General features: G+C 41.4%; 1 protein-coding gene across 2 annotated transcripts in view; it reads right to left on the reverse strand.

Moving 5' to 3' along the window:
- Window positions 1–712: 712 nt before the first annotated feature.
- GPD2 (glycerol-3-phosphate dehydrogenase 2) overlaps window positions 713–25,730 on the reverse strand; it is a 206,578-nt gene continuing 181,560 nt past the window's right edge. For both annotated transcript variants that reach the window (XM_075529721.1, XM_075529720.1), the window contains exons 10-17: window positions 21,065–21,199; window positions 20,623–20,798; window positions 19,886–20,017; window positions 18,113–18,271; window positions 6,784–6,896; window positions 6,617–6,695; window positions 6,362–6,460; window positions 713–2,096 (exon numbers count right to left, since the gene is read on the reverse strand). In XM_075529721.1, the coding sequence (XP_075385836.1) occupies window positions 1,971–2,096; window positions 6,362–6,460; window positions 6,617–6,695; window positions 6,784–6,896; window positions 18,113–18,271; window positions 19,886–20,017; window positions 20,623–20,798; window positions 21,065–21,199 (1,019 nt within the window). In that variant the 3' untranslated portion in view covers window positions 713–1,970. The remainder of the gene's footprint in view (window positions 2,097–6,361; window positions 6,461–6,616; window positions 6,696–6,783; window positions 6,897–18,112; window positions 18,272–19,885; window positions 20,018–20,622; window positions 20,799–21,064; window positions 21,200–25,730) is intronic.

Below are 25,730 nucleotides of genomic sequence, written 5' to 3' on the forward strand. Positions count from 1 at the left end.
CTGGATCTAACTAGAAGGGGAGAGAGAGAAAGAGAGAACAGATATACAAGATTATGGTGAAGCCACTGGGATGTTTTAGTAAGCAGCTCGTCTACCTGCATCCTAAACGGTGCCATTTATTATATTGATAGAAAAGCACTAAATTGTAAAACCACGTTTACATTCATTCAATACAATATAATACAATCATTCCATTTATTGTATTTTTTTAAAAAGGCCAGTGTGAAAAAAAAATCACACCTTGAAAGAAACACTTCACAGTGACACCTGGGAGCATCGCTTGCTCGCGGCCGCTATCTAACGTTCACTTAGAAGCACCATGCGTTACGACGGTGTCTCCACTCACTCACTGTGTTGCTTGCTTCCCCAGGGGATGAAGGTACCGGCTCAGAGTGGTGAACTTCCAGGTTTACAATGTAACAGGTTCATAGCCCACTCGAGCAAGGCACACAGATAATCTGCAACATTGGCGTGAATAGAAATAACCGCACAGAAGTGTTGTATGTACCCACTGAAAAACGGGATGTCAAGCAATGAAATGATGAAATGAAGTGGTGCATTTCCTGTAGCACACGAGTGGAAGTAACGTCACAAGAGGAAGCACAATGAATATTCATATGACTGTAGTTCAAATGCTTTCAAAATATAGCAAAATGTCCCAAACTGGGCTCTCCACTTCAATTTATTACTTATTAAATTCGATGCAAATTGCTCTGTGTGTGTGTGTGTGTGTGTGTGTGTGAGAGAGAGAGAGAGAGAGAGAGAGAGAGAGAAACACAGTGAAAGAGAGAAAATATGCACCTGTAGGTTGGGTTGTTTTATTTCTATTTGTAGTTGATTAAGATTTTCCATTCAGGGCAGAGGGAAAAAAAACTTTAAGCAATCACTATGACCTTGAATAATGTAGTGTGCCTTTTGGTAGAAAATTACAAGAAAACCAACTAAAACATTTTTCTATCCTTTCTTACTATGTATTTTTTGGTGGGGGGTAGGGAGGGGGAAGTGTCCTAAAACATGAAGCAATAAGTTGACCAAAATAGTCTATGTTTGGCAATAAGCATGTGTCCCAAAGCCTGAATTTGGGATTGCAATGGTACCATCATATCGGTAGATGTTTAAGCCCCTTTTCTTAACCCTTACACTTCCTGCAACTACCAAGATTGGAGAAACACAGTCTTGAGCCATCACATCCAACCTGCCGGCTGGGAGAGTGCATGTTAAAAGCAAGGATATGCTCTTGGCTAAAAAAAGTAGCCTAAGAAAATCAGTAGTGGCTTGGAGAATTGGGTGGACTGCTGAGACGGCATGACCTTCGTAAGCAATGCTGTCCTGATCATGTGTGGGGGGTTCTGGAAGCTTTCAGAATTCTCGTTGGGACCTGCTCCTGCAGCCAGAGCTAAACTTTTTCTTCCTTTCCCAGTTGAACGAGTCACACGCGAGATATAAAATTGTGCGACATCGTTTTGATGTGGAAAGTAGACAAGGTGACAAGAGAAGGGGCCAAGGACTCTGCAGAAACATTACCATTTCAATGGGGACCACTCACCACTCCACTTCTGTTAAGAACAAATGCCAACTACAAAGCGTGATGTCCAGAGGTTTGCGCATACAATCTTCCCACCTTCTCCTTGCAATTTCTGCCCAAACAGCCTGGTTCTAGACCAGATTCGGAGCAAGTGAATAAGTATGCCCAGTTTAATGGGTCACAAGAGGGATGTAAAATATGAAATCAGAGTGCACTGAAAGTGAGGGAAAGCAAAATTTTAAAAATACACTTTTTAAAAACTAGATCGGATGGCAAATACAAATAAAGGGTGTACACCGGTGTCTAAAGCTTTGGAATGTTCCCCAGTGTTGAAAAAAAAAAGGCAGCTATCCAGCGCCACTCTTGGAGTGGTGTTCAGTCATCGGTGCTTGTCACGTGGTGATGTGCTGTTCTACGTTTGCTGGCTGAGGCCCAGGGCTCAGACTCACAAGCCTCCACAACTCCGGTCCACGGGGATCAGGACTCGGCCGTCCAGGTTCTCTTCCGCAGTCTTCATGAGAATAGCCAGTCGGCTTCCAGACACTCTTCCTTTCTGCACGGCACTCATCAGCTTAAAGACAAAACAGGCACACGAGTCAGAGGACAGGATGGCTTATGCTCTTTAGTGGGGAGGCACCATGATGGGGTAACTTTAATGGTTGCCCCTGCAGTCGGTGGGGGTCCTTGGTGCTCCATCAAAAACCACGGCAGGGGCTTGAGCTCAAAGAAGACTACAGGTGTGAATGGGTCAAACTGGGGAGAGGAGGGGCAGGGGGCGCTCTCACCATTGCTGCATACCAAAAACCAAAGGACACATTTCTAGCAAATCCCGCCGCCTTTTAAAAGCAAATCTAGTGCATTGGGGTTTGGCCTTCCATTCAAATACTGGATCTTTCATTTCATTTTAAAATCTTAAAAAGGTATCTCTGGGATTGAGTGGCAACTAATCATGACCGATATTTATCTACCCTCTTTTTTTTTTTTAATGTTACTGTAACTTGACAACTTCAAATATCCTAAACCCTCAAATTCCTTTAAGACTTTTAAAAGTAATTTACATTTAAGTCCTTGAAAATGGACCCAGAGAGCTACCTTAAGAATTAAAAGCACTCCACGGCCCAGATTTTAGCTCATTCATTTTTATCCAGTGGATAAAATCAGGATTGGTGTTGAGACTACGTGCAGTCAGCGGGCCACGGCCTTTCATCTGGAAGGCACTCTGCAGGTAGGAGCCCGCCCGGGGACCTGCTTTCTACTCGTCCTTTCCATGTTGATGCAGCTGATTTGTCACTCGATTTGTTTTCTTTTTTAACTGTTCACTTGTCTTGATCTCACTTCCGGCAATCTTTTAAAACTTATTTACTTATTGGGAAATAACTGATTTAGCTATCAGAAGAGTGTACATAAAGCATTTTCAAAATATGCTTAAGGGTTACAGTTTTCTATTCAAAGAGATACATTTAAAAATGGCTCTGTATCAGAGTTAGAGGCATTTGCCAAAGGGCCAAATCAGAATCGCATGACCTTATTAGAAGCTGTTTCACAAGCTATCGCTTATTAGAGATGGACTCTTTCTGCAGAAGTGTCGTGAAAGCCCACCTTTAAAATGCATGTTCTGTGACTATGAATTATCTGTGAGATCCTTCCATGGGGAATTCTGAAACACCACACCTATATTCTAAAAGATGTTTAACGGACAAGCATAAGCACTTAAGTCTTCAGAAAAGGAAGCTATTTTATTACCCCTCCCCATGAAAACATACTTTACATCTAAGAAAAGAGGGTCTCATAAGAAGCAGTGCTGATATCTAAAGAACAAATTTTAAAAACCTACAAACTCACTGCCATTGAAATGAAAGTCAACTTACAGAGATCCTATAGGCCAAGGTAGAAATGTCCCTCTAGGTTTCCAAGATGGTAAAGCTTGAGAGTAGCAAGCCTCAGCTTTCTCCCCAGAGTTGGTGGTGGTTTCAAACTGTGGACCTCGTGGGTAGCAGCTCATTAATTACCCCAATTACAACTAAAGGTAGCATCCTTTATTTTACCTTTTGCCTCGGATGCCATGATGGCCTTCAAAGTTGATCAAAACTAACTGAATTCAGAGAACTTGAGCTTTTTTGCTTTTAGTATAAACAGTATGTGATGTCCCAACCTCTAAAATCTCAGTTTTCTTTAACATAAAATTATCCAGAAATAAAAAAAATAGCTTTGGGTGTGAATCTATACAGAAGAAATACAGACATTTTTTAAGTTAAAAATTACATTCTGCACATTTTACTTGGTAAGAACAGGGATAGAATGGGCAAGAAAAACCCAATTATAAACAAGTACAAAAAAACTGCAACTAATTTATTATTTTCTATGTGTGTAACTCTATTAGACTTCAAAATAAATAACTTAGAGGCAAGGATGGTGAGATGTCTTCTTATGTACTTTGGACATGTCGTCAAGAGCGACAAGTCCCTGAAGAAGGACATCAGGCTTGAAAAGTGGAGGGGCAACAGCAAAAAAGAGGAGATGGATTGACGCAATGGCCGTGTGGTTGTTACATAGCCTGTTGTCAATCTGAGACTTAAGAGTGAAGGGGTGGAGCTTAGCCTCTCAATCAGGTCGCAGCTTGATGACCTCATTTGGAGGCACTAAGGAGGTAAATAGCTCACTGGAGGTGGGATACATGCTTACTCCCTGCAAGACATTCCTGTGGACAAGACATGTGGCTCAAGCTCTGCTACAGCCCTGGACCTGAAGGAGTCACGTGGAGACAGACCCCTGCCAGCACTGAGATGCTGCCAATGCTACTGGATCCATAAGACATTCTACCTGCTGGCCTGGGATTGCCCTGTAATTGGCATCATTGCATGTGTTTCATGAGTCTGAAGAGGAGTTTATAGATTGGTATCGGACATATGGGCTAATATTGGACTTGATCTGGACTAGGCTGGGACGTTTTCTTACTATACAATTACTCTTTTATATAAAGCTCTTTCTTATGCACATATCCATGTCTATGAATTTGCTTCTGTAGTCTCCCTGGACTAACACAAGCTGTAGCAATGGTCTCGGGCACAGGAACTAATGTGAGGATGGCGCCGGATCCGGCAGTGCTCCAGTCTGTCGTTCATAGGGCCACTATGCACTAGAACTGCCGCTATGGCAACAAATCTCAAAACCCACACCAGCTGGTTCTCTCACTGCTAGTAAACAAGTTCCGACTCAGCAAGCGCATAGGACAGAGAAGATGGACTCCTGCGGGCTTCCAGGGCTGTGGAGCTCCACCGAGCAGAAAGCCTCATCTGGCCTACATTTAGAAACCTTACTATACACTCCTCACTATACTCAGACATTTAAAACCCCAAGTCTTCCAACACTCAATACCTTATTTATTTATAGCACACCTGAAATGAACCATAGCCATTTCTCTACAGGAGTGTTTTCTAAATTCCCATGACAAACAATAAATATTCTCCAGAAAACTAGACATAGCACACAGACACGTACTATAGGGTTTCTACTTCCCCAGCTTGAATTGAAAACTCATGTGCATTTAAGGGGATGGGGAAAAGTAAAAAAATAAGATGTGCGTTTAGTTAAACAGCACGTTAAAGAAGTGAACATGCTTTTTGTAATGCTGGCCATAACCGGTGGACATTTTCTGCTTCTAGATTCAACGCTGCTCTTATCTGCAGCCATCTCCAGAGACAATTACCATTTCCTTTGCCTTGATCTTGTTTGTTTAACTTGACACAGTGAAGAGAGGGCTGACATCGACCAAAATCCCCAACATTAATTTATTGCATGTTCACCATTCATCATTGCCATGGGCAAGCAAGACCTGGGGCTCATTTGAAATACCTGCCCAAGAGGCACTACAGAAAAACACCTGGCTACGTGGAAACCGGTGCATCTTTCCTATAACCAGAGTCATGCATGGTGTGTGTTTTCTTGCTTTCAAGGACATTTTAAAAGGTATTAGGGATCACTTACAATTTGAAATCAAATAGTACAAAATTTTTTTTATTGACCTTTGAATAAGCTGAAAACTGGAACTGACAATGTCTAAATTATATAGCCTCAACTGCTAACTAAAAACTGGGCAGTTCAAACCCACTGCCATAGTAGGCAGTTCAAACCACTATGCCCTCAGTACAAGAGGAGGCCATCTGCTCCTAAACGACTTACATCCATGGGAAGCCTTTTTGGGTTGCTCTGAGTTAGAACTGACCTGATGGCACTGGGTTGGGTTGGAACCCCAGAATATGGAGCCCTGGTAGTAGCATATGTTATACGTCCAATATCTGAAACATTATGAATAGTTTCGCCCTGTCCTGTAGGATCACTGTGAAAACCCCATACTATACTATACTTTCTTTGGCTTTTAAAGATGTTTACAATGAAGGAATCTAATAATTAGATTCTCAAATAAATATAAAACAAAAAGATCACCTTCCCCACTAGAAATATTATGCTGCCTCTTTTGAAATTGGGTAGAAAATTGCCAACGGTGATAGTCTATGGTATATTTCTTTTGAAACCATGCTTCTAATTTAGCCTTTTTGACCATACTTAGCTTAAGCTTAATCTAAATTGTCCAACAAAATAGAATGTTTCTTATAAAAAGAAAAGGAGAAAAAAGGGAAAACCTAGGAAGTAGAGCATTATCCCTGAGAACAGACATATCTACCTTTGCTGACTTAAAGCTTTCTTTTCTCTGAGTGAAGTGACAAATGTGTGGATTTAAGAAATGTCACCCGAATGTCCATTATTGTAATGACAACCCAAAGACAACAGGAAAATAGCTTGGTGTGTGTGTGCGTGTGTGTGTTTATCACAACTCACCTGCAAGAATTCATTGAGTTCAACCTGTCCATTTTTATTCAAATCTACTTCATTCAGAATTTCATGTAGTGTATTTTCATCCATTTGAACATTGATACTCTAATGGAAAGCAAAGGAGAACCATGATTTTTGATTAAATAAAAACAATACTTATCGAAGGTATTAAATGAGGAAAAGTATGCAATATAATCTTTACATGATTCTGATATTTAAGATTAATGTTAAACTACAGAAATTAAAAACAACAATGATTACCTCTAAAACACGCTGAACATCAACAATGGTAATGAAGCCTTTTTGGTCTGCATCAAATTTATGAAACCGCTTCTTGTACCTGGAATACAACATTGATTAATAAGGAAACATACATATATAGGAGCAGAAGGGGGTGGAGGGACAACACTGAAACATATTGTAAGTACCTGTCGATGTCTGAAGGCAGTAGGCTAATTTCAGAGCGATCTGTTAGTTGTTCTGATCGAGATTTATAGCCCATTTCATAATACAGAAACTTCTTAGCTGTTTGAAGTTCTTCCTATAATATAGACACACATAAAGTTCAAAGATTTATGGAAATAAAAACCCTTCAGAAATAGTAACGGGAGCAATGATTCCCTGAGGGTACAGGAAGGAGGGGGCTGGGAGGGAAGGGGAAATCAATGGCTATGACTGTATACCCTTACTGAGGGGAACGAATAACATAATTGCAGGTGAACATATATACTGGATGGTGTAAGATATACCAGATAATAATAATATATAATAATAGGGGTTCCTGAGGAATGGGGTGGGTAGGATAAAGGGGAGCTGACATCAAGGGGTTCAAGAATGGAAATATTCTGAAACATGATGGTGGCAGTAATTGTGTAATAGTGCTTAATCCACTTGAATTATGGATTAGTATAATGTTTGTAAGAGCACCCAATAAAATGATTTTTTTTTTAAAAGTGGGAGGGAGGAGCCAGGATAGTGGATTAGTGAAACACATATTGTTCACTTACAGCAAAGACTCAAACTATCAAGTATGATAGTTAATTTTTGTGTGTCAATATGGCTTCTGTAGGAACTTGTGGGTGGAGGTTAGCCTGTCAATTGGATCACAGTTTGATTGGAGGGTGACTGATATAAATGGCTTGCTGGAGGCTGGCCACCCCCAACCCCACCCCATCTCCACTTTCACCTTCCTATTGACAAGCCACATTGAGCTACGTGCTGAGACCTGGAGATTCTTTTACTGCCACTGGAGCCACAAGACTTTGCACCCACCGGCCTGTGGTCTTCCTGCATTTTGTATCATTGCATGTGCTGCGTGGATCTGAAGAGGGATTTATGGACTAGTATCGGACTTATGGGCTAATATCAGACTTATAGACTAGATCTGGACTGGGTTGGGATGTTTTCTTAATATATAATTACTCTTGGATAGAAAGTTCTCTCACACATATATGTCACTGAATTTGTTTCTCTAGTCAACTCGACTTAACACATCAAGTGAAAATGTTGCAAATCACAATCCTGAAACCATGAACAACACTAAAGAATCAAGCTGAACAAACAGAGACCAAGGAGTAACAAGGAAAAGGGGGCTCATCCACCCTTGCTGGCTCAGCATAGCATCTTCAGACAAAGGCAGTACAGCCCCAGGAAAAGAAAACGGGAGGCAACTTCATAGCCTTCCCACAACAGAGAAACTGCAGCAAGGAAAGGAGATCATGTTATGGAAGGAAAGCATACAAAGTGGAGCAAGAAGGAGCCCTGCTGGCACGGGGTAAGCATTCGGCTACATGCAAGGTGGGCAGTTCAAGCCCGTCACAGTGCACCCCTGGAAAAAAGATGAAGCTGTCTGCCCCTGTAAAGACCGACCGACTTGGGAACCCTATCGCAGGTCGCTATGACTTGGAACTGACGCAGTGGCAGTGGGTCTGGTTTGTTTGGTTTGGGGTAGCCGCAGTGAAGCAAGTGAGCTGGACTCTAGAGCGAGATTCACCTGTGAGGGGCAGTCCATCATCTGAGATCAGTCAAGTGCACCTGGAGGAGCTCTCTCACCCAACTAGACCCGAGGGTCCCTCCCCGTTTACACATCAGATCAGAGGCAACTCCTGACTTCTAACTACAGCAGATTACAAGTGTCCCAGGGCTCATGTTTGCTCGCAAGACTGGCATACTCACACTGACCCATCACGCCTGATCAGAATCAGTGGAGGATCTTAAACCCAGGCCATCATGCCTAACTGGAGATCAAGGGCAAGTACATCCCCTCCCAAACACACAACGTTACCATGCACACATCCACCTGCCAACTGTATCTCCATAGGTCAGGCAAGTGAAACGACCGCACATGTGCATCCGTGCCTGCCTACCACCATGCCCTGCCCTAAGGGAGGTGGTGGCACAGGACCACATGCATGCTTTCTCAGTACCCCCTTATACTCCCCCTTACCTGGAAAGAGGCAGGGGTAACAGGACCTCATGTACACCCAGAGATGCCCCCTTTCCCTTTCTTCCTGCCAGACAAGGAACACAAACCAGCACACCACTCAACCCCCTTCCCCCAATCCAGCATGTGTCTGTGGTCACCCCAGGGGGTTACTGCCTGCTCCTGCACCCCAGGACCAATGACAGATGGTGGCCAACACCTGCCCAACTTAGCTGCCTTGCATGACTGATGAACAGAATGATGCTCACACACCAACCCCCGGGGCTCCAGTGTGGTCAGACTAGTGATCAGCCAGCCCAGGTACATCAAAAGAAAACAAAACTAAAAATGAGGACACGGGCAACAAACATACAGTAAGTAAATAAATATAATAACACCTTGATGTCATGAAGACAACCAACAACATTAAATCACCCAATGGAGCAGAGTAAGATGCCTACAGCAACTAAGCAAAAATAATCAGAAAATTTCCCTGAAAATGAGAAGGTAATGGAACTACCTCATAAGAAAATCCAAAGTTTCCTATAGAGCAGCAGTTCTCAACCTGTAGGTCACGACCCCTTTGGTGATCAAATGACCCTTTCACAGGGGTTGCCCTATTCTTAAAAGTAGCTAAATTACAGTTATGAATTAGCAATAAAAATAAAATTATGGTTGAGGCGGTCACCAGAACATGAGGAACTGTATTAAAGGGTAGCGGCATTAGGAAGGTTGAGAACCACTGATATAGACACTCCTCCAAGAGATCAAGAAAACAGCAAAACACTAAGAATTTAGGAAAAATATACAAAAACAAAATGCCAAAATAAATAGACCAGAATATTCACCCACTTTCAAATTAGAAATTGCTTCATACAAAGCCAAGACAACAACAAAAACCCCAAACCCATTGCTACTGAATCTATTCCAACCCCTGGTGACCCCACATAGGGTTTCTAAGACTTTAAATTTTCACAGGAACAGATAACCTAATGGTTCTTCCATGTGATGCCTGGTAGTTGAACCACTGACCTTGTGGCTAGTAGCCAATGCCAATAACAGAAACACATAGGGAAAAACATAGCCAATAGAATTCAGAACCCAAGAGCAAGAGAACAAATCCCATAATAGAAATTCATGACTACAACACTCAGAAAAAAAAGAAATGAAGTAAAATAAAGAAAGCCTAAGACTTAAGAACACTACAAAATTAATCATTTCTATGTGATAGGAATCCTAGTACAGGAGGAATCAAATCCAGAAAATGTTTGAAAACTTGCTGGTAGAACACTTCCTGTCATCATGGAAGATGCGAAGCTGCTCATCGAAGGAAGAAGCACAACAAAGCACACTAAGGATCTACCCGAAACAAAAAGCAGCAAGGTGGCTGGTAATCAAGCTTCCTAAAAGCACACAAAGAGAGACAGCAGCTTGGAAAAAACAAGATGCCATTCGAAAAAGGAAATCAACAAGATTAAGCTCTGATTTCTCAGCAGAAACCATACATGTAAGGAAGCAAAGGGATTACATAGATCAACAGCTGAACAACAACAAAATTGCTAATCATGAGTGTACAGCCAACATAATTTGCTCTGTATATATGCTGGCAAAATAAGGCCATTTCCAGAAATTCGTGAAAATTGCAAAAACCAGACCAATATTTCAAGAAAGGGATTCTTTTGGGCGGAGGACTAGCACCTGACAGCAACCTGGGACTGAGGCACAGAACAGCATCAGCCAGATATTAACCTCAAAACTAAAGATCTACAGGAAACAGGGAACCAGAGACATCAACATGATGACCACATCAAGCACAAAGAGGGCGAGACAGTAAAGCTCCCACATGGAGAGGAAGTCAAGGTGACATCAAGATATAATTGATTGTTTTCATCTTAATGAAGATATAAATAAATTCCAGGGTAACCCTAAAGAAAATAAACAGTTTAGAAGCACAATAAAAATGACAGCAGCTAATTTGTAGCTATATCTAATCACACCAAAGGCAAGTGGATTAAAGTACTGTTGAAGATATAGAAATAAAGAAAATATAACCAATCATGATCAATATGTTGTCTACAAAAGACACAGATTGGATACAAAGATAAAACCTGAAGAGTCAGTGGAAAAAAGTAAGCAGCAGCTAACAAGCAGGCTTCCTATGCTTTCAGTGAAATGTAATTATTTGCTGGGGTAAGCCAAGGAGACTTTGAAGTTGTCGGTTATACAGTGTAAGCTCTCAAAACTGATTAAGACCAGTCTGTAATCATCCATCAAAGTATCTAAGTTAAAAACAACAACAAACCAGTTGCCATCAGTTGGTGTCTACTCATGGCAGCTCCTTGTGGGGTAGAGAAGAACGGGGCTCCCGGTGATGTCGCAGGTAGAATTGTACAAAAGAAAAGGCCTGTCTTTCTTCCAGGGAGGGGCTAGGTGACAGGGAACCACCAGTCTTTGGGTTTGCAGTGGAGTACATTAACTTCTGCACCAACTAGCAACTCTTACCACTTTTAGTGGCACCCAAATTGTGGTCCATAGAACAATAGCCATGTGAAGTGAAATGAGGGAAATTGAACAATGCCACGGGTAACTGAGTTTTTGTCTGCATGAGTGAGGATCCCCAAATCCTCTGCCACAATGAGTAATTTCCTCCCCAACTATAACTGGTCTGTCTCAGGACACCAACAGAAATATGACAAAGATCTAGAAAAGAGTAACTTTCAGTTTTGTCGATCGAAATACACAATTTCTATTGATTCAGCTTGAGGAATGCAATTGGACTGGGAACAGTTATGGTCCTTGGTGGTGCAGCGAGTTCAGTCCTGGGCTGGTAACTGCAAGGTTGGTGATTTCAAGCTAGACAACCTCAAGGAGAAAGATGAGGCTGTCTGCTCCTGTAAAGATTTCCAACCTTGGAACCCGCAGGAGCAGCTCTACTCTGTGCTACAGGTCAGGGTCCCTGTGAGTCAGAATGGACTCGATGGCCATGCACTTGGTTTGCATGGATTTGGCCATGGGTATTCTTTGTGCTCCACTCCAGGAAGCCCGATGCACCATACAGCTCCACTGCTAACCAAAAGGTCAGCAGGTTGAACCCACCGGCTGCTCTATAGAAAAAAGATGTAACAGCTTCCATCTAGATTGCAGGTTGGAAACCCTATGGAGCGGTTTCACTCTATCTTATATGGTCACTATGAGTTGGAATTGGCCCCCAAAGAAGCAAATGATAGTTGGTGGTGGTGATGGCTGTTGCTAACGGTCCACTCTTTAATTGCAATGTATTCACAGTTAACTAAACTCATTATTTCATATACCATATATACTCGAGTATAAGCCAAGTTTTCCCAGCATATTTTACTGCAGTTTTTGTGGTAAAATTAGGTGCTTCTGCTGATATTCGGGTCGGCTTATACTCAAGTATATACGGTATGTTGTTAAGCCTTGTCATATCTACCTTGAATAAATGATGTCTTTCTACCTAATATGTCATTTGCCTCTATTAAATTGAACCTAATGAAAGTTCACCAGTTGTTTTAATTTGTCACTAAACGTACACTCTTCCTTCAGTATCTTGCTATTGGTACGCCAACAATGCATGCTTCCTCATTCTAATCCAAGCCCTTGAAGCAAGATGAATAGGCTCGAAAACAGTCTTACTCGCGTGCAAAACACCTCTTTTGGAGCCAACACTTGTCATGTGATTGCTACAAACCCCCCTTTTAGAAAGATAGCACACAGAACTTAATATAAAATGCTTTATGAAAATCAAGTGCATTATGTCTATAACATTACCTTGATTTTAAACTCTTGTTGCATGGGGGGCGGGGGCTACAATCATTTATCTCAAAGCTTCTAGTGATCATTGTTCTCATTAGTTACCAGAGTCAATTCTGACTCATAGCAACCCCATGTGTACAGAGGAAAACCATTTTATAGGTATTTCAAGGTCAAATCTCAAAGTCTATCTTCAGAGGAGCCTGTGGGTAGTTAAAACCACCAGCATATTGGATGGTGATGAAGCACTTCTCCAGCGGCGATTACTGCTTGCTAAATGCTATTAAAATGCAAAATTCCAAAATCTAGAAAACACCCAAGATTAATGGAAAGTCCACTGATTTACATTACAGATAATATTTTTCTCTCCCCTTCTTTTATGAAAGTTATATATTTGCCCACCTTTGAGTTCCATTCCTATCTGCCACAATATTTTAAAGATCAGCTGTAGTCACATAACCCCATCTTCAGATTCTGAGTACCCTAAATTTTAATTTTTCTCAGCTGTCATTTCAACTCATTGACAACAGTCTCTTATTTAAGTATCTATTCTTTTGACCAATATTTACTTTGCTTTTTCCATGTGGAAAATCATTCTCCTTGACTCCCACACGCCCCCCCAAAAAAGTAAGTATTACACTATAAATTGTGTCAGAAACTCAAATTCCCTGCCATCCAGTCAATTACAAATCATAATGACTCTACATGACCTCTTTGGTCTTTACTGGAGACACTCCCAAGATATATGAGCAAGTCAACAGGTATGCAAATATGTATATACAGTATAGGCTTGGGCTATATAGAAATAGTGGACCTTCATGTTTTTTATTGAGGCAAATTACAGATAATAGTAAAAAATATATAACAAAAATCGTCAAAACTGGACCAATAGATAACATCATGACAGACAGAGAAAATATTGCAGTTGTCAAGGATTTCATCTTGCTTAGATCCAGTCAGTATTCATGGAAGCAGCCGTCAAGAAATCAAGCAATGCACAGCATTAGTACATCTGCTGCACAAGACCTCTTTAAGGCGTTAAAATGCAAGGATGTTACTTTGAGGACTAAGGGGAACCTGACTCAAGCCACAGTATTTTCAATTGCCTCATGTGCATGTGACACTTGAACACTGAATAACAAAGAGACTATTGAAAGCACCATGCACTACAGCAAGAACAAAGAGCTGTCTTGGAAGAAACGCATAATTCTAAGGATGGCGAGACTGGATAAACTACGGGAGAGGACAGGCCCTGGAGACGTGGAAGGACAGCGATAAACAGGAAGGCCTTGGATGCGATGGCCTGAGACACTGGCTACAAGCGGTGGGCTCAAACAAAGCAACAGTTATGAACAGGGTGCACGATGGGGTGTTGTTTCGTTCCGTTGTGCGTGGGGCCACTATGAGTCAGAAATGATTCGATGGCACCTAACAACAGAGTTAATATGAAGAATTCAACTTCCAAAAAATGTTAAAAAAAAAAAGTCTCTGAGACCCAAAGAGGCAGTTCTACTCTGTCCTGTAGGGTCAAAATGAGTCAGAAACAACTGCACGTGCTAGACAAAGAGCTAAGATGCAAAGTCTCCGGAAGCGTTTTATATATTCTTTCAACATTGACTGTCCAGACTCACTGGGTTCAATTACTTTCGATGAGGCCTTTTTGAACTCATTCTAATTAGGCTTTCTCACCACCAATTTGCTGTAATAGATTTTGCCGAGCTATGTTGCTCAGTAAACTTAACTCCCAGTCTTCATTTAATTGAAACCATTTACATCATCGGAGACAGTGGGGTTCTCCTTTCTTCTTATGGTACTTTCTAGAAGACCCTATCTTTTTGGTCTTCCCTGTCTTCCCTCAGACTTCTATCATTTTCTTGCTCAAGCCTACACTTTAGTATCACTCACTGGAATGACACCAAATAACAATTGCGTTCAAGCCTTCCTTAGCACTTTCAGTTGTTAACATCCTTTTTATAGAGCCTTGGTGGTATAGTGGTTTACACACTGGGCTGCTAACAACAAGGTCAGCAGTTCAAAACCCCTTGCTTCTCTGAGGAAAAAAAGATGAGAATTTCTACGCCTATAAATATTTACAGTATCGGAAGCCAAACAGAGGCAGTTCTACTCTGCCCTATACGGTCCCTGTGAGACAAGTTGAATAGTTCTATTTTTCCGCCAGCATTCAGTAGGACGGTGCCAGTACTGTGACTGGTGGTCTAGGAGAGGCTTACTAGCATTCATTTACAATTTCTACAGCCCTTAGTGGTTTTCTTTTCATTTTGCAACAGTTCTGAATACTATTTTTACATATCATTCCTAGTTCTCTTTTCCCCGGTCAGCAGTTGGCATCCACTGGTCTAAAGTTTACTGTTCATCACTTTGCTTTGCCTGGAGCCACTCCCCTTCTTCACTGTCTTCTTCCTTCTCGTCCACTGAAATCAATTTTGAAATATTATGGTAAGACTTTCCCTGTCTATGCTGAATGGTTTCCTCTCCAAAGATGCCCAGTGAGCTTGACCTTTTCTTTGAATGTTACCCCCAAACCTATGGTAAGATTTCTCAAAATATGTTGTAAGTGCCATTTGCCCCTCTCCCCCACAAACAGGAGGGTTTGTTTTTGTCTCCAAATCAGTCCCCCTATATAATCATTTCAGGAAATAACACGCCACATTAGGATTTCAAAGGTCCCAAATTATTAAGTACTAAAAATATTTTAATGTATTTGCTTAAGTTAGAATTTCCTAACGTCTTTTGATCATGAATTTTCTTTTACATACATTAGTAGCCTGTGCAACACAACGACATTGTTATTTTCTCCAAATGCCCCCAGCTCCTCTATCATTCCCGTTTCCTCTAGACGTTACCTTGCCCCTCAATCAATTCTTCAGAGTTGGTTGGATTTCAGTCTTAAGTAGCAGTGACTCTCTTTCTCATATTTCAGAAAATGTACACAGTTCCTTGGGGCAATTAGAGATTAAAGCCCCATGAGATTTCAAGATTCTTGAAACTATGAGCTATTTCTCATCGTCCTAAAATATGTGCCACATGTTCAGGACACAGTCAGTCATTGAGTATCGACTGCTGAGACCAACCGCAAGTCATCTGCACAGAGCTATTTATCACCTGGCTCCTCCTTCACTTCTGCAGGTTAAATAATCCCAGTGCTTTTAACCTTTTCGCAGAAGTCCAACTTTCTAACCTTTTCATTTTTTTCTCTCTCTCCTTTGTTCTCTCTAGACTACCCACAGTTCTCATTAATACTCGTGTGTCTCTGATACGAAATAATAACGGGTGGGTCTTTTATTTCTTTTACTTTGTGTAGGGGGGGTTGAGAGAATAATCCTAGAACATGAATCTGTTTATAAAATTCGAAAGGAAGTTAAAACTAGTTTTCCCAGAAGGGCCGAATACAACCAGTTTACAGAATTTTCTCCCTCCTTCCTGCCTCCCACAGCCGAAATTCCTGGCACAAAATATGTTCCCGCATATTCAAATCATTCCAACCCTAATTTTTAGAGGAACACATAATCCACACTATGGGTAAAGTGATTGGCAGTAGCTCAGGAGTAAGTTTTATTTTTGTGCTATGTCTGCATACAGCTTGCACTTATCAAACCCAAACTCAGAGGGAAAGAGCGATCATTCAGCACTGCTAAGGTAGAGGCAACAGAGCAGAGCCAAGATCGTTTTCTGCAATCGGAATAGGTAGGTTCAGCCCCAGTGCCACAATCTACCAGATGTGTGAAGGCCAACAAGAACTTTCCCCCCAAGGTATCCTCAATCATCTGATGAAGGTCAAGGTAATCCCTGACAGAGATGAGGTCAGGATAAAGACATTTTTTGACCTGTGATTCTCACATAATGCTTCGTAAGCCTTTTCATATGAACTATAAACTGCTGGTGAGAGAGGCTAATTAGAATGGATTTGAGCAAGGCTTGGGAGAAAGAAATTGTACCCAATAAGTATGGAGAATAATTTTTGATTACATAAAAAGGCCTGATAAGCCTTTTCATATTAGCTATTCCTACCAAAGTGAGTTAGGAATGTGAATTATCTATACATACATACATATATGTTTACATTACATACATGTGTATTTATGTATCTTGAAAGTGTTTTCAAAGAAAACTATAAAAGGCGGTTGTATCTACAATCAACATTATCTTTCTTTTCATGAATTGCAATAATGAATTTGAGAATATTTTTCTCTAAGTGAATTTTTCCAACATGATCTAAACTTTGGTATGAGATACAAGAATCTTTTCTATTTTCACAAAGTCTAGCAACAATACAAAACATACACAGATATAGAAACTGACAAGAAAATTATGATCACCACTAAGAAAGCATTCTGGCTAGCTTAAGTGTATGTGCCCAGCAGTCTGGAAAGCACAGACCAAACCAGACCTATGCACATCAAAGTTCACAAGAGCCGAAAAACGAAAAACAGCCCAAGGGTCCATCAAAAGACTAAGCAATAAGCAGAATGCAGTATATGCATGCAACAGAACAGTACTCGATCATAATGATAAATTAATTTCCTATACATGCTACATGAACGAGCCCTGGACAATCTGTGAAATCAGACACAAAAGGCAAATAATCCATTTATGCAAAATATCTAGAATAGGCAAACATATACAGATAAAATTTTTCATGATTACCAAAGTAGAAGGGAAGAAGAATCAGAAGCTATTTCGGCAGGGATCTTGAATTTTTATTTAAACCAATTAAAATAAACTCATTGCCTCCAAGTTGATTCTGATTCATAGTCATAGTGACTCTACTTATGACTTCTGAAGCTCTACATCTTTTAGGGAACAGACCGTCCTAACTTTTTCCCTGGCAGTGGCTGGTGGCTTTGAAACACCCACTCAAATGCTTAAACCAAAGCACCACCAGTGCCCATTTATTGCGACTCTATCTCAATACCCTCGTCCCGTAACTGTTGGGTATGACATATATTTGGCAATGGGTAGGAGCGATGGCAGCAGTGCACTGTGAATGCAAATGATGTCACTCAACTGGGCTCTTCAACATGGTTAAATGACGAGCATGCTGTAATGGACAGATTGAACCACGATGACATTAATAAAAACAAGAGAACTGAAAATAGCACATGTAGCTAAACTGCCCGGACATTTTATTTACCTGACGTGATTGTGGCTTTGATAAGTATATAGTGAAACACTTTATTGCATTTGTTTTGAGAGCCAATGTGGAGGAAGAAGAGTGTAGAGTCACCGCGAGGTCATGTTTGAAAATGTTTCTAAAAATCTTCCTGGGCACAACCAGCATCATTGTTGACAACTGGCACCTGAGGATTCACCAGTTAAGTCAAAACAAGTTCATCATTAAAGAGAGAGAATACAAGATGCTGGTAAATGTACCATACATGGATTGAATTGTAGTCTTTTATATTTTTGTTCATGTGAACTTCATTTCAATAAATGATATATTTGTTCTTGGCGGGGGCGGGGGGGGGGAGTAGTATGTAAGCCTCCATTGGCAGAACAACATGCTTATATTGGAGTCTGTGGGTTTCAAACCTTCTTAATCCTACCTCTTTCTTCCGATCATCCCAATTCAGTTCTCTGCCCATCAGTTCCACAATCCTGGGAAGAGCTTCCTCTGCCGCCTGGACATTTAGAAAGGCCAGTCGAGTGCGCCGGGAAATCATATCCACGGCAGTACAGGCGTACTCTTGGATCCCATATTTCACCTGTGTTGGAATCCAAGAAAAATTATTAGCTTACAACCTTTCTTAAAACAGGAAATAAAGTTCCACCAGGAGGAAAAAAATCAGTCCAGGCTTTGGAACGGCAGCAGTGTTTCTGCATAGTCTCAGGCTAGCCTGCAGGCAGCAAGCACACTATGTGGCAACATACAAATCCTCCAATCGCCTGCCAAAGGATGTCTGGGAAATGGACTCAACTGGACAACCATCAATGTCATCTCCGTAACTAGACATCCCTTCTCATTGCCATTCACAGAAACCCTTTATCTCTTTGTTTATACCTGATAACTAGCAGCCATTGGGTCGAGACCAAGTCCCGGTGCCCTACTGTGTGTCGGGGTACAACTTTCAAATGACTGATTCTTTACAAGTAGGTCACCAAGTTTCACTTCCAGAGTGTCTCCGGGTGCAAACGTCCAACCTTTCGTATAGTGGTCCAGCACTTAACCATTTGCACGGCCCAGGCACTCTGGTGCTGCAGTGGTTATGCATTGGACTCCAAGAGAAGCGTCAGCGGTTCGAAACCACCAGCCCCTTCACAGGGGACAGATGGGACGTTCTACTTCTAAAAAGAGTTATAGTCTTGGAAACTCACAGGGGCTGGTCTTCCCTGACTTCCACCATCGATACAAGTTAGCATCAATTCAATGCAGTTTGAGTTTGGTTTTGGGGTGCTCTTTAGGCATAATCTTGATGCCAATTTACATAACTGAATAGGCAAACAACCAACAGGAAAACAAAAGCAAATACGGCCTTACCTGTTAGAGTGGATAGTCTTCTGGCTTTGATTAATCAGGTGACAGAAGACTTGAATCCACACAACTAAAAAGACCCAATGGAGAGACTCTTTTTTTTTAAAGCACCAAAGCCAGACCACACTCATTGCTAAGGAGTCTGCTTTGACTCAGGGTGAACTATGTGCTCGATAGTTTTCAGAGCTCAAATTGTTAAAGAAGCCAATTGGTGCTTTTCTGCAGTGCTGCTGCCTGGAGGTGAGTGGTGACGGTGCTTTACCTGTTTGGGCGACCTGAGGGGCCTTTGTTAAGGCACACTGAATGGTAAATGCATTTTAAACAGATCTCTGTTGCCCTACAGTTGAAACCTTTCTGTGAAAAGAATAATCTATAACTTATCAAGGGCTCAAGTGGAAAGAAAATGCATTGAAAATGATGATGGCGGCATACGTGCAAATGTGCTTGACACACTGGATAAATGTGTGGCTTGTGGTAAGAGATGTAAGAGCCCAATGAAAGCATTTAACAAAAAATAAAATAAATCACCAAAGAAAAGTATTGGGCAGTCTGTGTGCTGGTACAGATGAGAAGTGCTACAGGTTCCAACAAGAAACAAGCCGCATGCATTGATAAGCCTTGGGAAAACTGTTGGTGGTGAAATAAATCCATATTTCTATTATCATGAGAGCCACTCTCAAATGCACCCCTAAGTCCAAATAGTGAAAAGATTTGCCCTGAACAGACATGCCATGCCTGAAGGACATGAACTCCTAGCTAGGTGTCTTTTCTAATGAGATAATGAAAAGGAAATACATGAGTCGTTTGCCCTGGCAAAGAAGAAACTGACAGCTGGCTACTCGCATACCTCCGCTTCAATGTATGGAAATTCTGACACAAGACGGACTCCAACAATGGGCCACCTCTTCCCAGTTACACTTGCCATTTTGGCCACTTCGAAGGCCTTGTCCCCATAGGTGGTGGCAAGATGCTGTGCCACCTGGGAAAAGAAAATCACATTAGGCAGATACTGGCATATCAACCTCATCTAGGTCCGAAGCAAAAAAAAGAAAGAAAATGTACTTGCTTATCCTGCGAGTTGTTTCTCGGCCTGTAACTAATAGTCCTGGAAGCGCATTAGAGTTTGATGGGGTGGGAGGAAACCACTCGGGCTCCGAGTGCTTAGACCAGCACTAACGCTCCTGTCCATGCATCACTGTATCGCTGACGGATGACACCTCAGCTTCCTCCACCTCCCTGATCACCTCTGAGCAATGGCCTTCCATCCTCATGCTTGTAACAGAAAGCGTTGGGGACATGTTTGCTCGAAACAAACCCAATAAACCCCAGGTTTTCCAACAGACATTCAAATGTACGTTGCTTTTTGGCAGCTAGGGAAAAGTATGATCTTATCCTCATTTTCTTTTCTTTCTTTCCTTCCTCCCTGTCTTCTTTTTAGTTCTCCTTGTAGTTCAAGTCTGTATTATGTGGCTGGAAATGTGCCCCCCAAAGGCTCTCTCAGCAGAAAGGGAATGTGATTGCTGCTTCTGAAATCAGCTATACTAAGTCAGGTCAAGGCAAAGTTCATCTGGAGATGCAACCCACCTCACTTTCCAGTCCATAATCTTGGACAAGCCGAATGTAGAGTGTGGGGCTCCAATCTTTCCCACCCTGCAGGTATAGCCCAACCGTTCGGCTTGACCCTGCTCTCAAATTGTGAACCTTGATTGCAGTATCTATAGTATCTTCCGCCATGGATCGATAGGTTGTCCACTTTCCACCTAGAAGTAAATTAAACAGTGATTCAATTGCTCACAACTCCCCCCACCCCAACTTTATTTTCCATCTACTTATCCTTACAGTACCTTACTGATAAGAAGATTCATCTATTTTTATAACAATTTAGGCAAAGTAGTGTATAAGTCTTAGAGTCACTGAAGGAAAAGACAAAAATCGCTGGTCATGAGAGTTAAAAATGTTTGGGGCACGATGATTTAAATCGAGCCCATCTGTAAAGCGCATTCAAAGACCAGGTTAGTCCCCATACCTGCTATCGTGATGAGGCCACAATCACTGACATCGACAACGTGGTTCCGGGAGATTGACTGAGTGTCTGCCGATTTGGGGTCTGTCACAAGGGGGCGGATACCACTCCACGCTGCCAGGACATCCCCTCTTCTCACTGGAAAGGATCAATGAGTAGAAGAGAGTTCAGGAAGAGGCAAGTATCAGTGTACACTTCAACAGGGAGAGAAAAATCCTTATACATAAGAATCAAATGGGTGAATAAGTGCAAGAATAACTGATCATGAATTCTTTCATTCCAAAGGTAACCTCCTTGAAAACATAAAAGCCACTGACAGAGAAATCTGGAGCTACAAAAGATATAAATCACAGTAATTATACAGCTGGAGTAACCTGCAAACAGGTGAGAAAGAAAGAAAAGATGGAGCCAAACAAAACAAACCCCATAGTTTTATGATTGAGGTTTCCTTCTAGAATATACCTAGCTATCTCAGAGAGGATAACGATCCTTATTAACAAGTCACAAACGAGATCTAAGGACCCCTGATGGTATAGTGGGCTACATAGTAAGCCAGTAATCACAAGGCCAGCAGTTCAAAGTCCAGGTTGACTAGAGAAGCAACTTCATAGACATTCATACGTGTATAAAAAAGAGCTTTATATCAAAGAGTAATTGTATATTAAGAAAACATCCCAGTCCAGTGCAGATCAAGTCTATATGTCTGATATTAGCCCATATGTCCAATGCCAATCTACAAATTCCTCTTCAGAAACATGCAACACATGCAATGACACTGAATACAGGAAGATCACAGGCCAGTGGGTGGAAAGTATTGTGGATCCAGTGGCTGTGGAAGCATCTCCATACTGGCAGGGGTCTCCATGTGGCTCCTCCAGCTCCAGGATTCTGGCTCCATCAGCGTAATCTCCAGGTGGCTTGTCAACAGGAATGTCTCGAAGGGAAGGTATATGTGTCCTGCCTCCATGGATGAAGATAGGACTTTCCAGAATCCTCAGAAGGCCATGCCCACACTGAGGCCTCATAAGCTATGACCTGATTGACAGGCTAGACTCCACGCCTTAGCTCAGGTTGACAATAGATATGTAACTGCCTCAAAAGCCTTTAGGTACTCCATGGGAGAAAGATGGGGCTGACTGCTTCTATACAAACTTACAATCTCAGAAATTCAAAGGGGCAGTTCTACTCAGTCCTATAGGGTTGATATGAACGGAAATCAACTGGAGATTAGTGAGTTTGTTTGTTTCTGTGTTTGTATTTTAATTAGGACATCTTATCTTCTTATATAATTTTATCTACCTTTTATTAAAATTACAGATACCTGACATATAAAACTAATCCCATTTAATCTCACAAATCCCCATAACATAGTCTTATCCTCCCTCTACAGGAAAGAAAACAGATCGAAAAATTTAACCAATTTGCCTAAGGCACATATCTTATGACTGGTGGAGCAGGGTTATGGCAAGATTCCTGCTGACTCCAAAGTCTATGCTTTTATCCATAAAATTTATACTGTCTTTCGTCTATTAATAATTTACACTCTACATTTTTTGCCTCTTTTCCGATCCCACTATCCTTATAATTAGCAGCGCCGATGGCATAATGGGACCTGCATTGGGCTGCTAGCCACAAGGTCAGCTATGAGAAACAACTGGCTGCTCTGAGGGAGAAAGGTGAGGGTACGTACTCTCATAGGAGTTACAGGGTCAGAAACCCACAGGAGCAGTTCTATTCTGTCCTGCAGGGCCACGATGACCTCCCGTAGACTCAATGGCAGTGTTTGGTTTGTCCTTCTAACCATTACAAAGCAGGCATACCAACCAGCTCCTCCCTGTAGGCACGCAGTACTTCTGAAAGTTCCATCAATATTCACATAAGATACCATGCCAATTTGTCTCAATTCCACTGTCAAAATATAATTACTCAACTAGACCAAGAATTTATGAGTTTATAATAGAATTGGAATCCTAGTGGCATCGTGGGATACAAGTTGGGCTGATAACTACAAGGTTGGCAGTTCAAAACCACCAGCTGCTCCACAGGAAAAAGATGAGATTTTCTACTACCATAAAGAGTTATAGTCTACGGAGGTGTTTTATACAATTGATGTATGTATATGTGTGGATTGTGATAAGAGTTGGATGAGCCCCTAATAAAATGTAAAAAAAGAAAAAAAAAGAGTTATCGTCTCAGAAACTTACAGGGTCATTGCGACACTGTCCTGTAGGCTCACCATGAATAGGAATCAACTAGATGAGGGCGAGGGAGGGATAACAGAATTAGGATCAACAGGACTCATCACTCACTTAAAAAAAATGACTAAGGAGAATGGTAGAAATGTTATTCCAGTGTAGTATCCAGGTAGAATAAGACGCATGGTAGAGTTCTCAGAATTGATTCTTCTTCATCTGAATCAACTTCAGAGCTGACTTGGCTCTTCACTCTCCATGTCAGAGGATGACGGGGCCTTGAACTACGGCCCGCGGGCCACATTTATCCGGCCCGCCGGGTTTTTTTTGCCCCTTTTGGGTTTTTTTACTTCAAAATAAGATATGTGCAGTGTGATAGGAATTCGTTCATAGTTATTTTTTTAAACTATAGTCCAGCCATCCAACGGGTCTGAGGGACAGTGAACTGACCCACTGTGTAAAAAGTTTGAGGACCCCTGATGTACACCCTTCAGAAGCTACCTAACTATATAGACCACAAAGTGGTGAATGACCACTTGGTCTGCTGTACCTACGTTGGTGAAGCTGGTGACGACAGTTGGGTAACAGAACCAAATGCACTTTTGCTGCAGCCACGACTTGTGGTCATATGTGGTCTGTTTTTTGCTTATTACCAACAGTTACCCATTAAACACAGAAAGGTCCCCTACGCCTGCTTAGATTCACGATGCCTGAGAGGAGGCCTGTGCTCCGCAGGGTTTTCATGGTGATGATCTTTTGGAAGCTGATCGCCAGGCCTTTCTTCTAAGCTAGCTCAAGGTGCATAGCAAACATCAAGCATTGAGTTAGCAACTCCCCCTAATGAATAACTGTGTATGATCTTGATAATATCAGGTCACAAAGATGAACTGATGAATTCAGGTCTCAAAAGCATATGACACAATTAGGAAATGGTTGACATACAATACAGAAATATCAGGACAGGTACCAGCCATCCCTTTGATGAGTAAATCCCACGGGCGCAGTTCTGTATGTAGACGGCAGCTGGATGTCTGCTCTCACTGCACCCGGGCTGGGTGTCCTTACACATGGAACATGCTGTAGTTCCACATACAGCAGTTCCTGGAAAATGCTGGACTAGGTATCTAGGTGACTCCATGTTAAATGATTATTGTAAGGAATGAAAAGTCCTAAAATGTGCCTGGTCAAGCGCTGGGAAAATACGTTAAAAGCAAGTTATATTTGTTCGATGGCACATACTCCTCAAACTATATCTCAAAAAGTAAACCAATTTCTAGAAAAAAATTAATTCAGCTGAGGCAAGTCTGACACTATCTCAGATAGCTGCCGAGGGCCACACCGTATTGGGCTGTGATGGCAAAGGAGAGGAACCCGTACAGCCCACATCCCAACACTGTGAGTAAGACAGCTGGAAAACAAAACGAACCTTCTCAGTCTTGGAAACCACAAGAACAGGGACACCATTCCTAGCGCTGCTTCTCTGATTTGTTCAGTCTCTGAAATAAGTTTGTTTAATCTTGGTATTTTCTAGTGGTTGACTGGCACACACAATTAAAAAAAAATAGATGCTTTTAAAATTTAACACAAATCAGGCAAAGTATCTTAATCTTTACCCCTCCCTCCACCCCCAGAAAAACTAACTAGGAAATTACCACTCTTTTCCATTAGAGTTCATATCACCCTATGAGTTAAAAATAAAATTTAGCCAACCCACGGACAACGTCATTGTGGTCAACACATATTGCCCAGAGCTCATCTGTGACATTCCATTGGTAGCCACATGGAATGGGAATTTGGTTTCAACTCAAAGCCCTCTGACTGATTGTTAAATTATTTGATGGAAAAATTAAGCTTTTGTAGAATAAATCTGAAACATATGCAAATGATCTTAGCGGCAAATGCCTTCTCTCTATTAAAATAGAGATATAAGATTGTGATGCCTGAAACAAGAAGACTGAAATAAAATAGTCATGTTTCATGCCCAGAGGACACACTACATTCACGTGTGAATATCATTTTAATTGCTTATTTCTGAAATTGTTGTTTTAAAGAAACAGGGTAAACACATGTTAGGCAATCAAGAAAAGTAAGGAACTTTATTTTTGCCTGGACTCTTCACCCCCAGCTTCTTACCCTGAGAAGTAAATTAGACCAATGTTGTTGCTGAGTTTCTTTATTTAAAAAAACATACATGCAAAGACAATAAAATTTTACTATTTGAAATATGCATCAGTGTTTATGGTCTGCAGGATTTATATATTACTTGGACTACTGGCATTACTGGTCCAGGTTATTCAGCTATCAATTATTTTCTAACCTTGAGGGCTAATGATTTTTATGGATTATTCTAAATGCTATTTGTAGATGGAAGATAAGAGGGACCTTCCCACCACTCAAGTTAAATCTGGGCTATTCACAGCCATTGGTGTAATCTCTGTTCATGGAAGACAGCATGAGTAAACACATGGAACAGTAAT

This window comes from Tenrec ecaudatus, chromosome 13 (assembly GCF_050624435.1).
Source record: "Tenrec ecaudatus isolate mTenEca1 chromosome 13, mTenEca1.hap1, whole genome shotgun sequence".
Classification (NCBI taxonomy): Eukaryota; Metazoa; Chordata; class Mammalia; order Afrosoricida; family Tenrecidae; genus Tenrec; species Tenrec ecaudatus.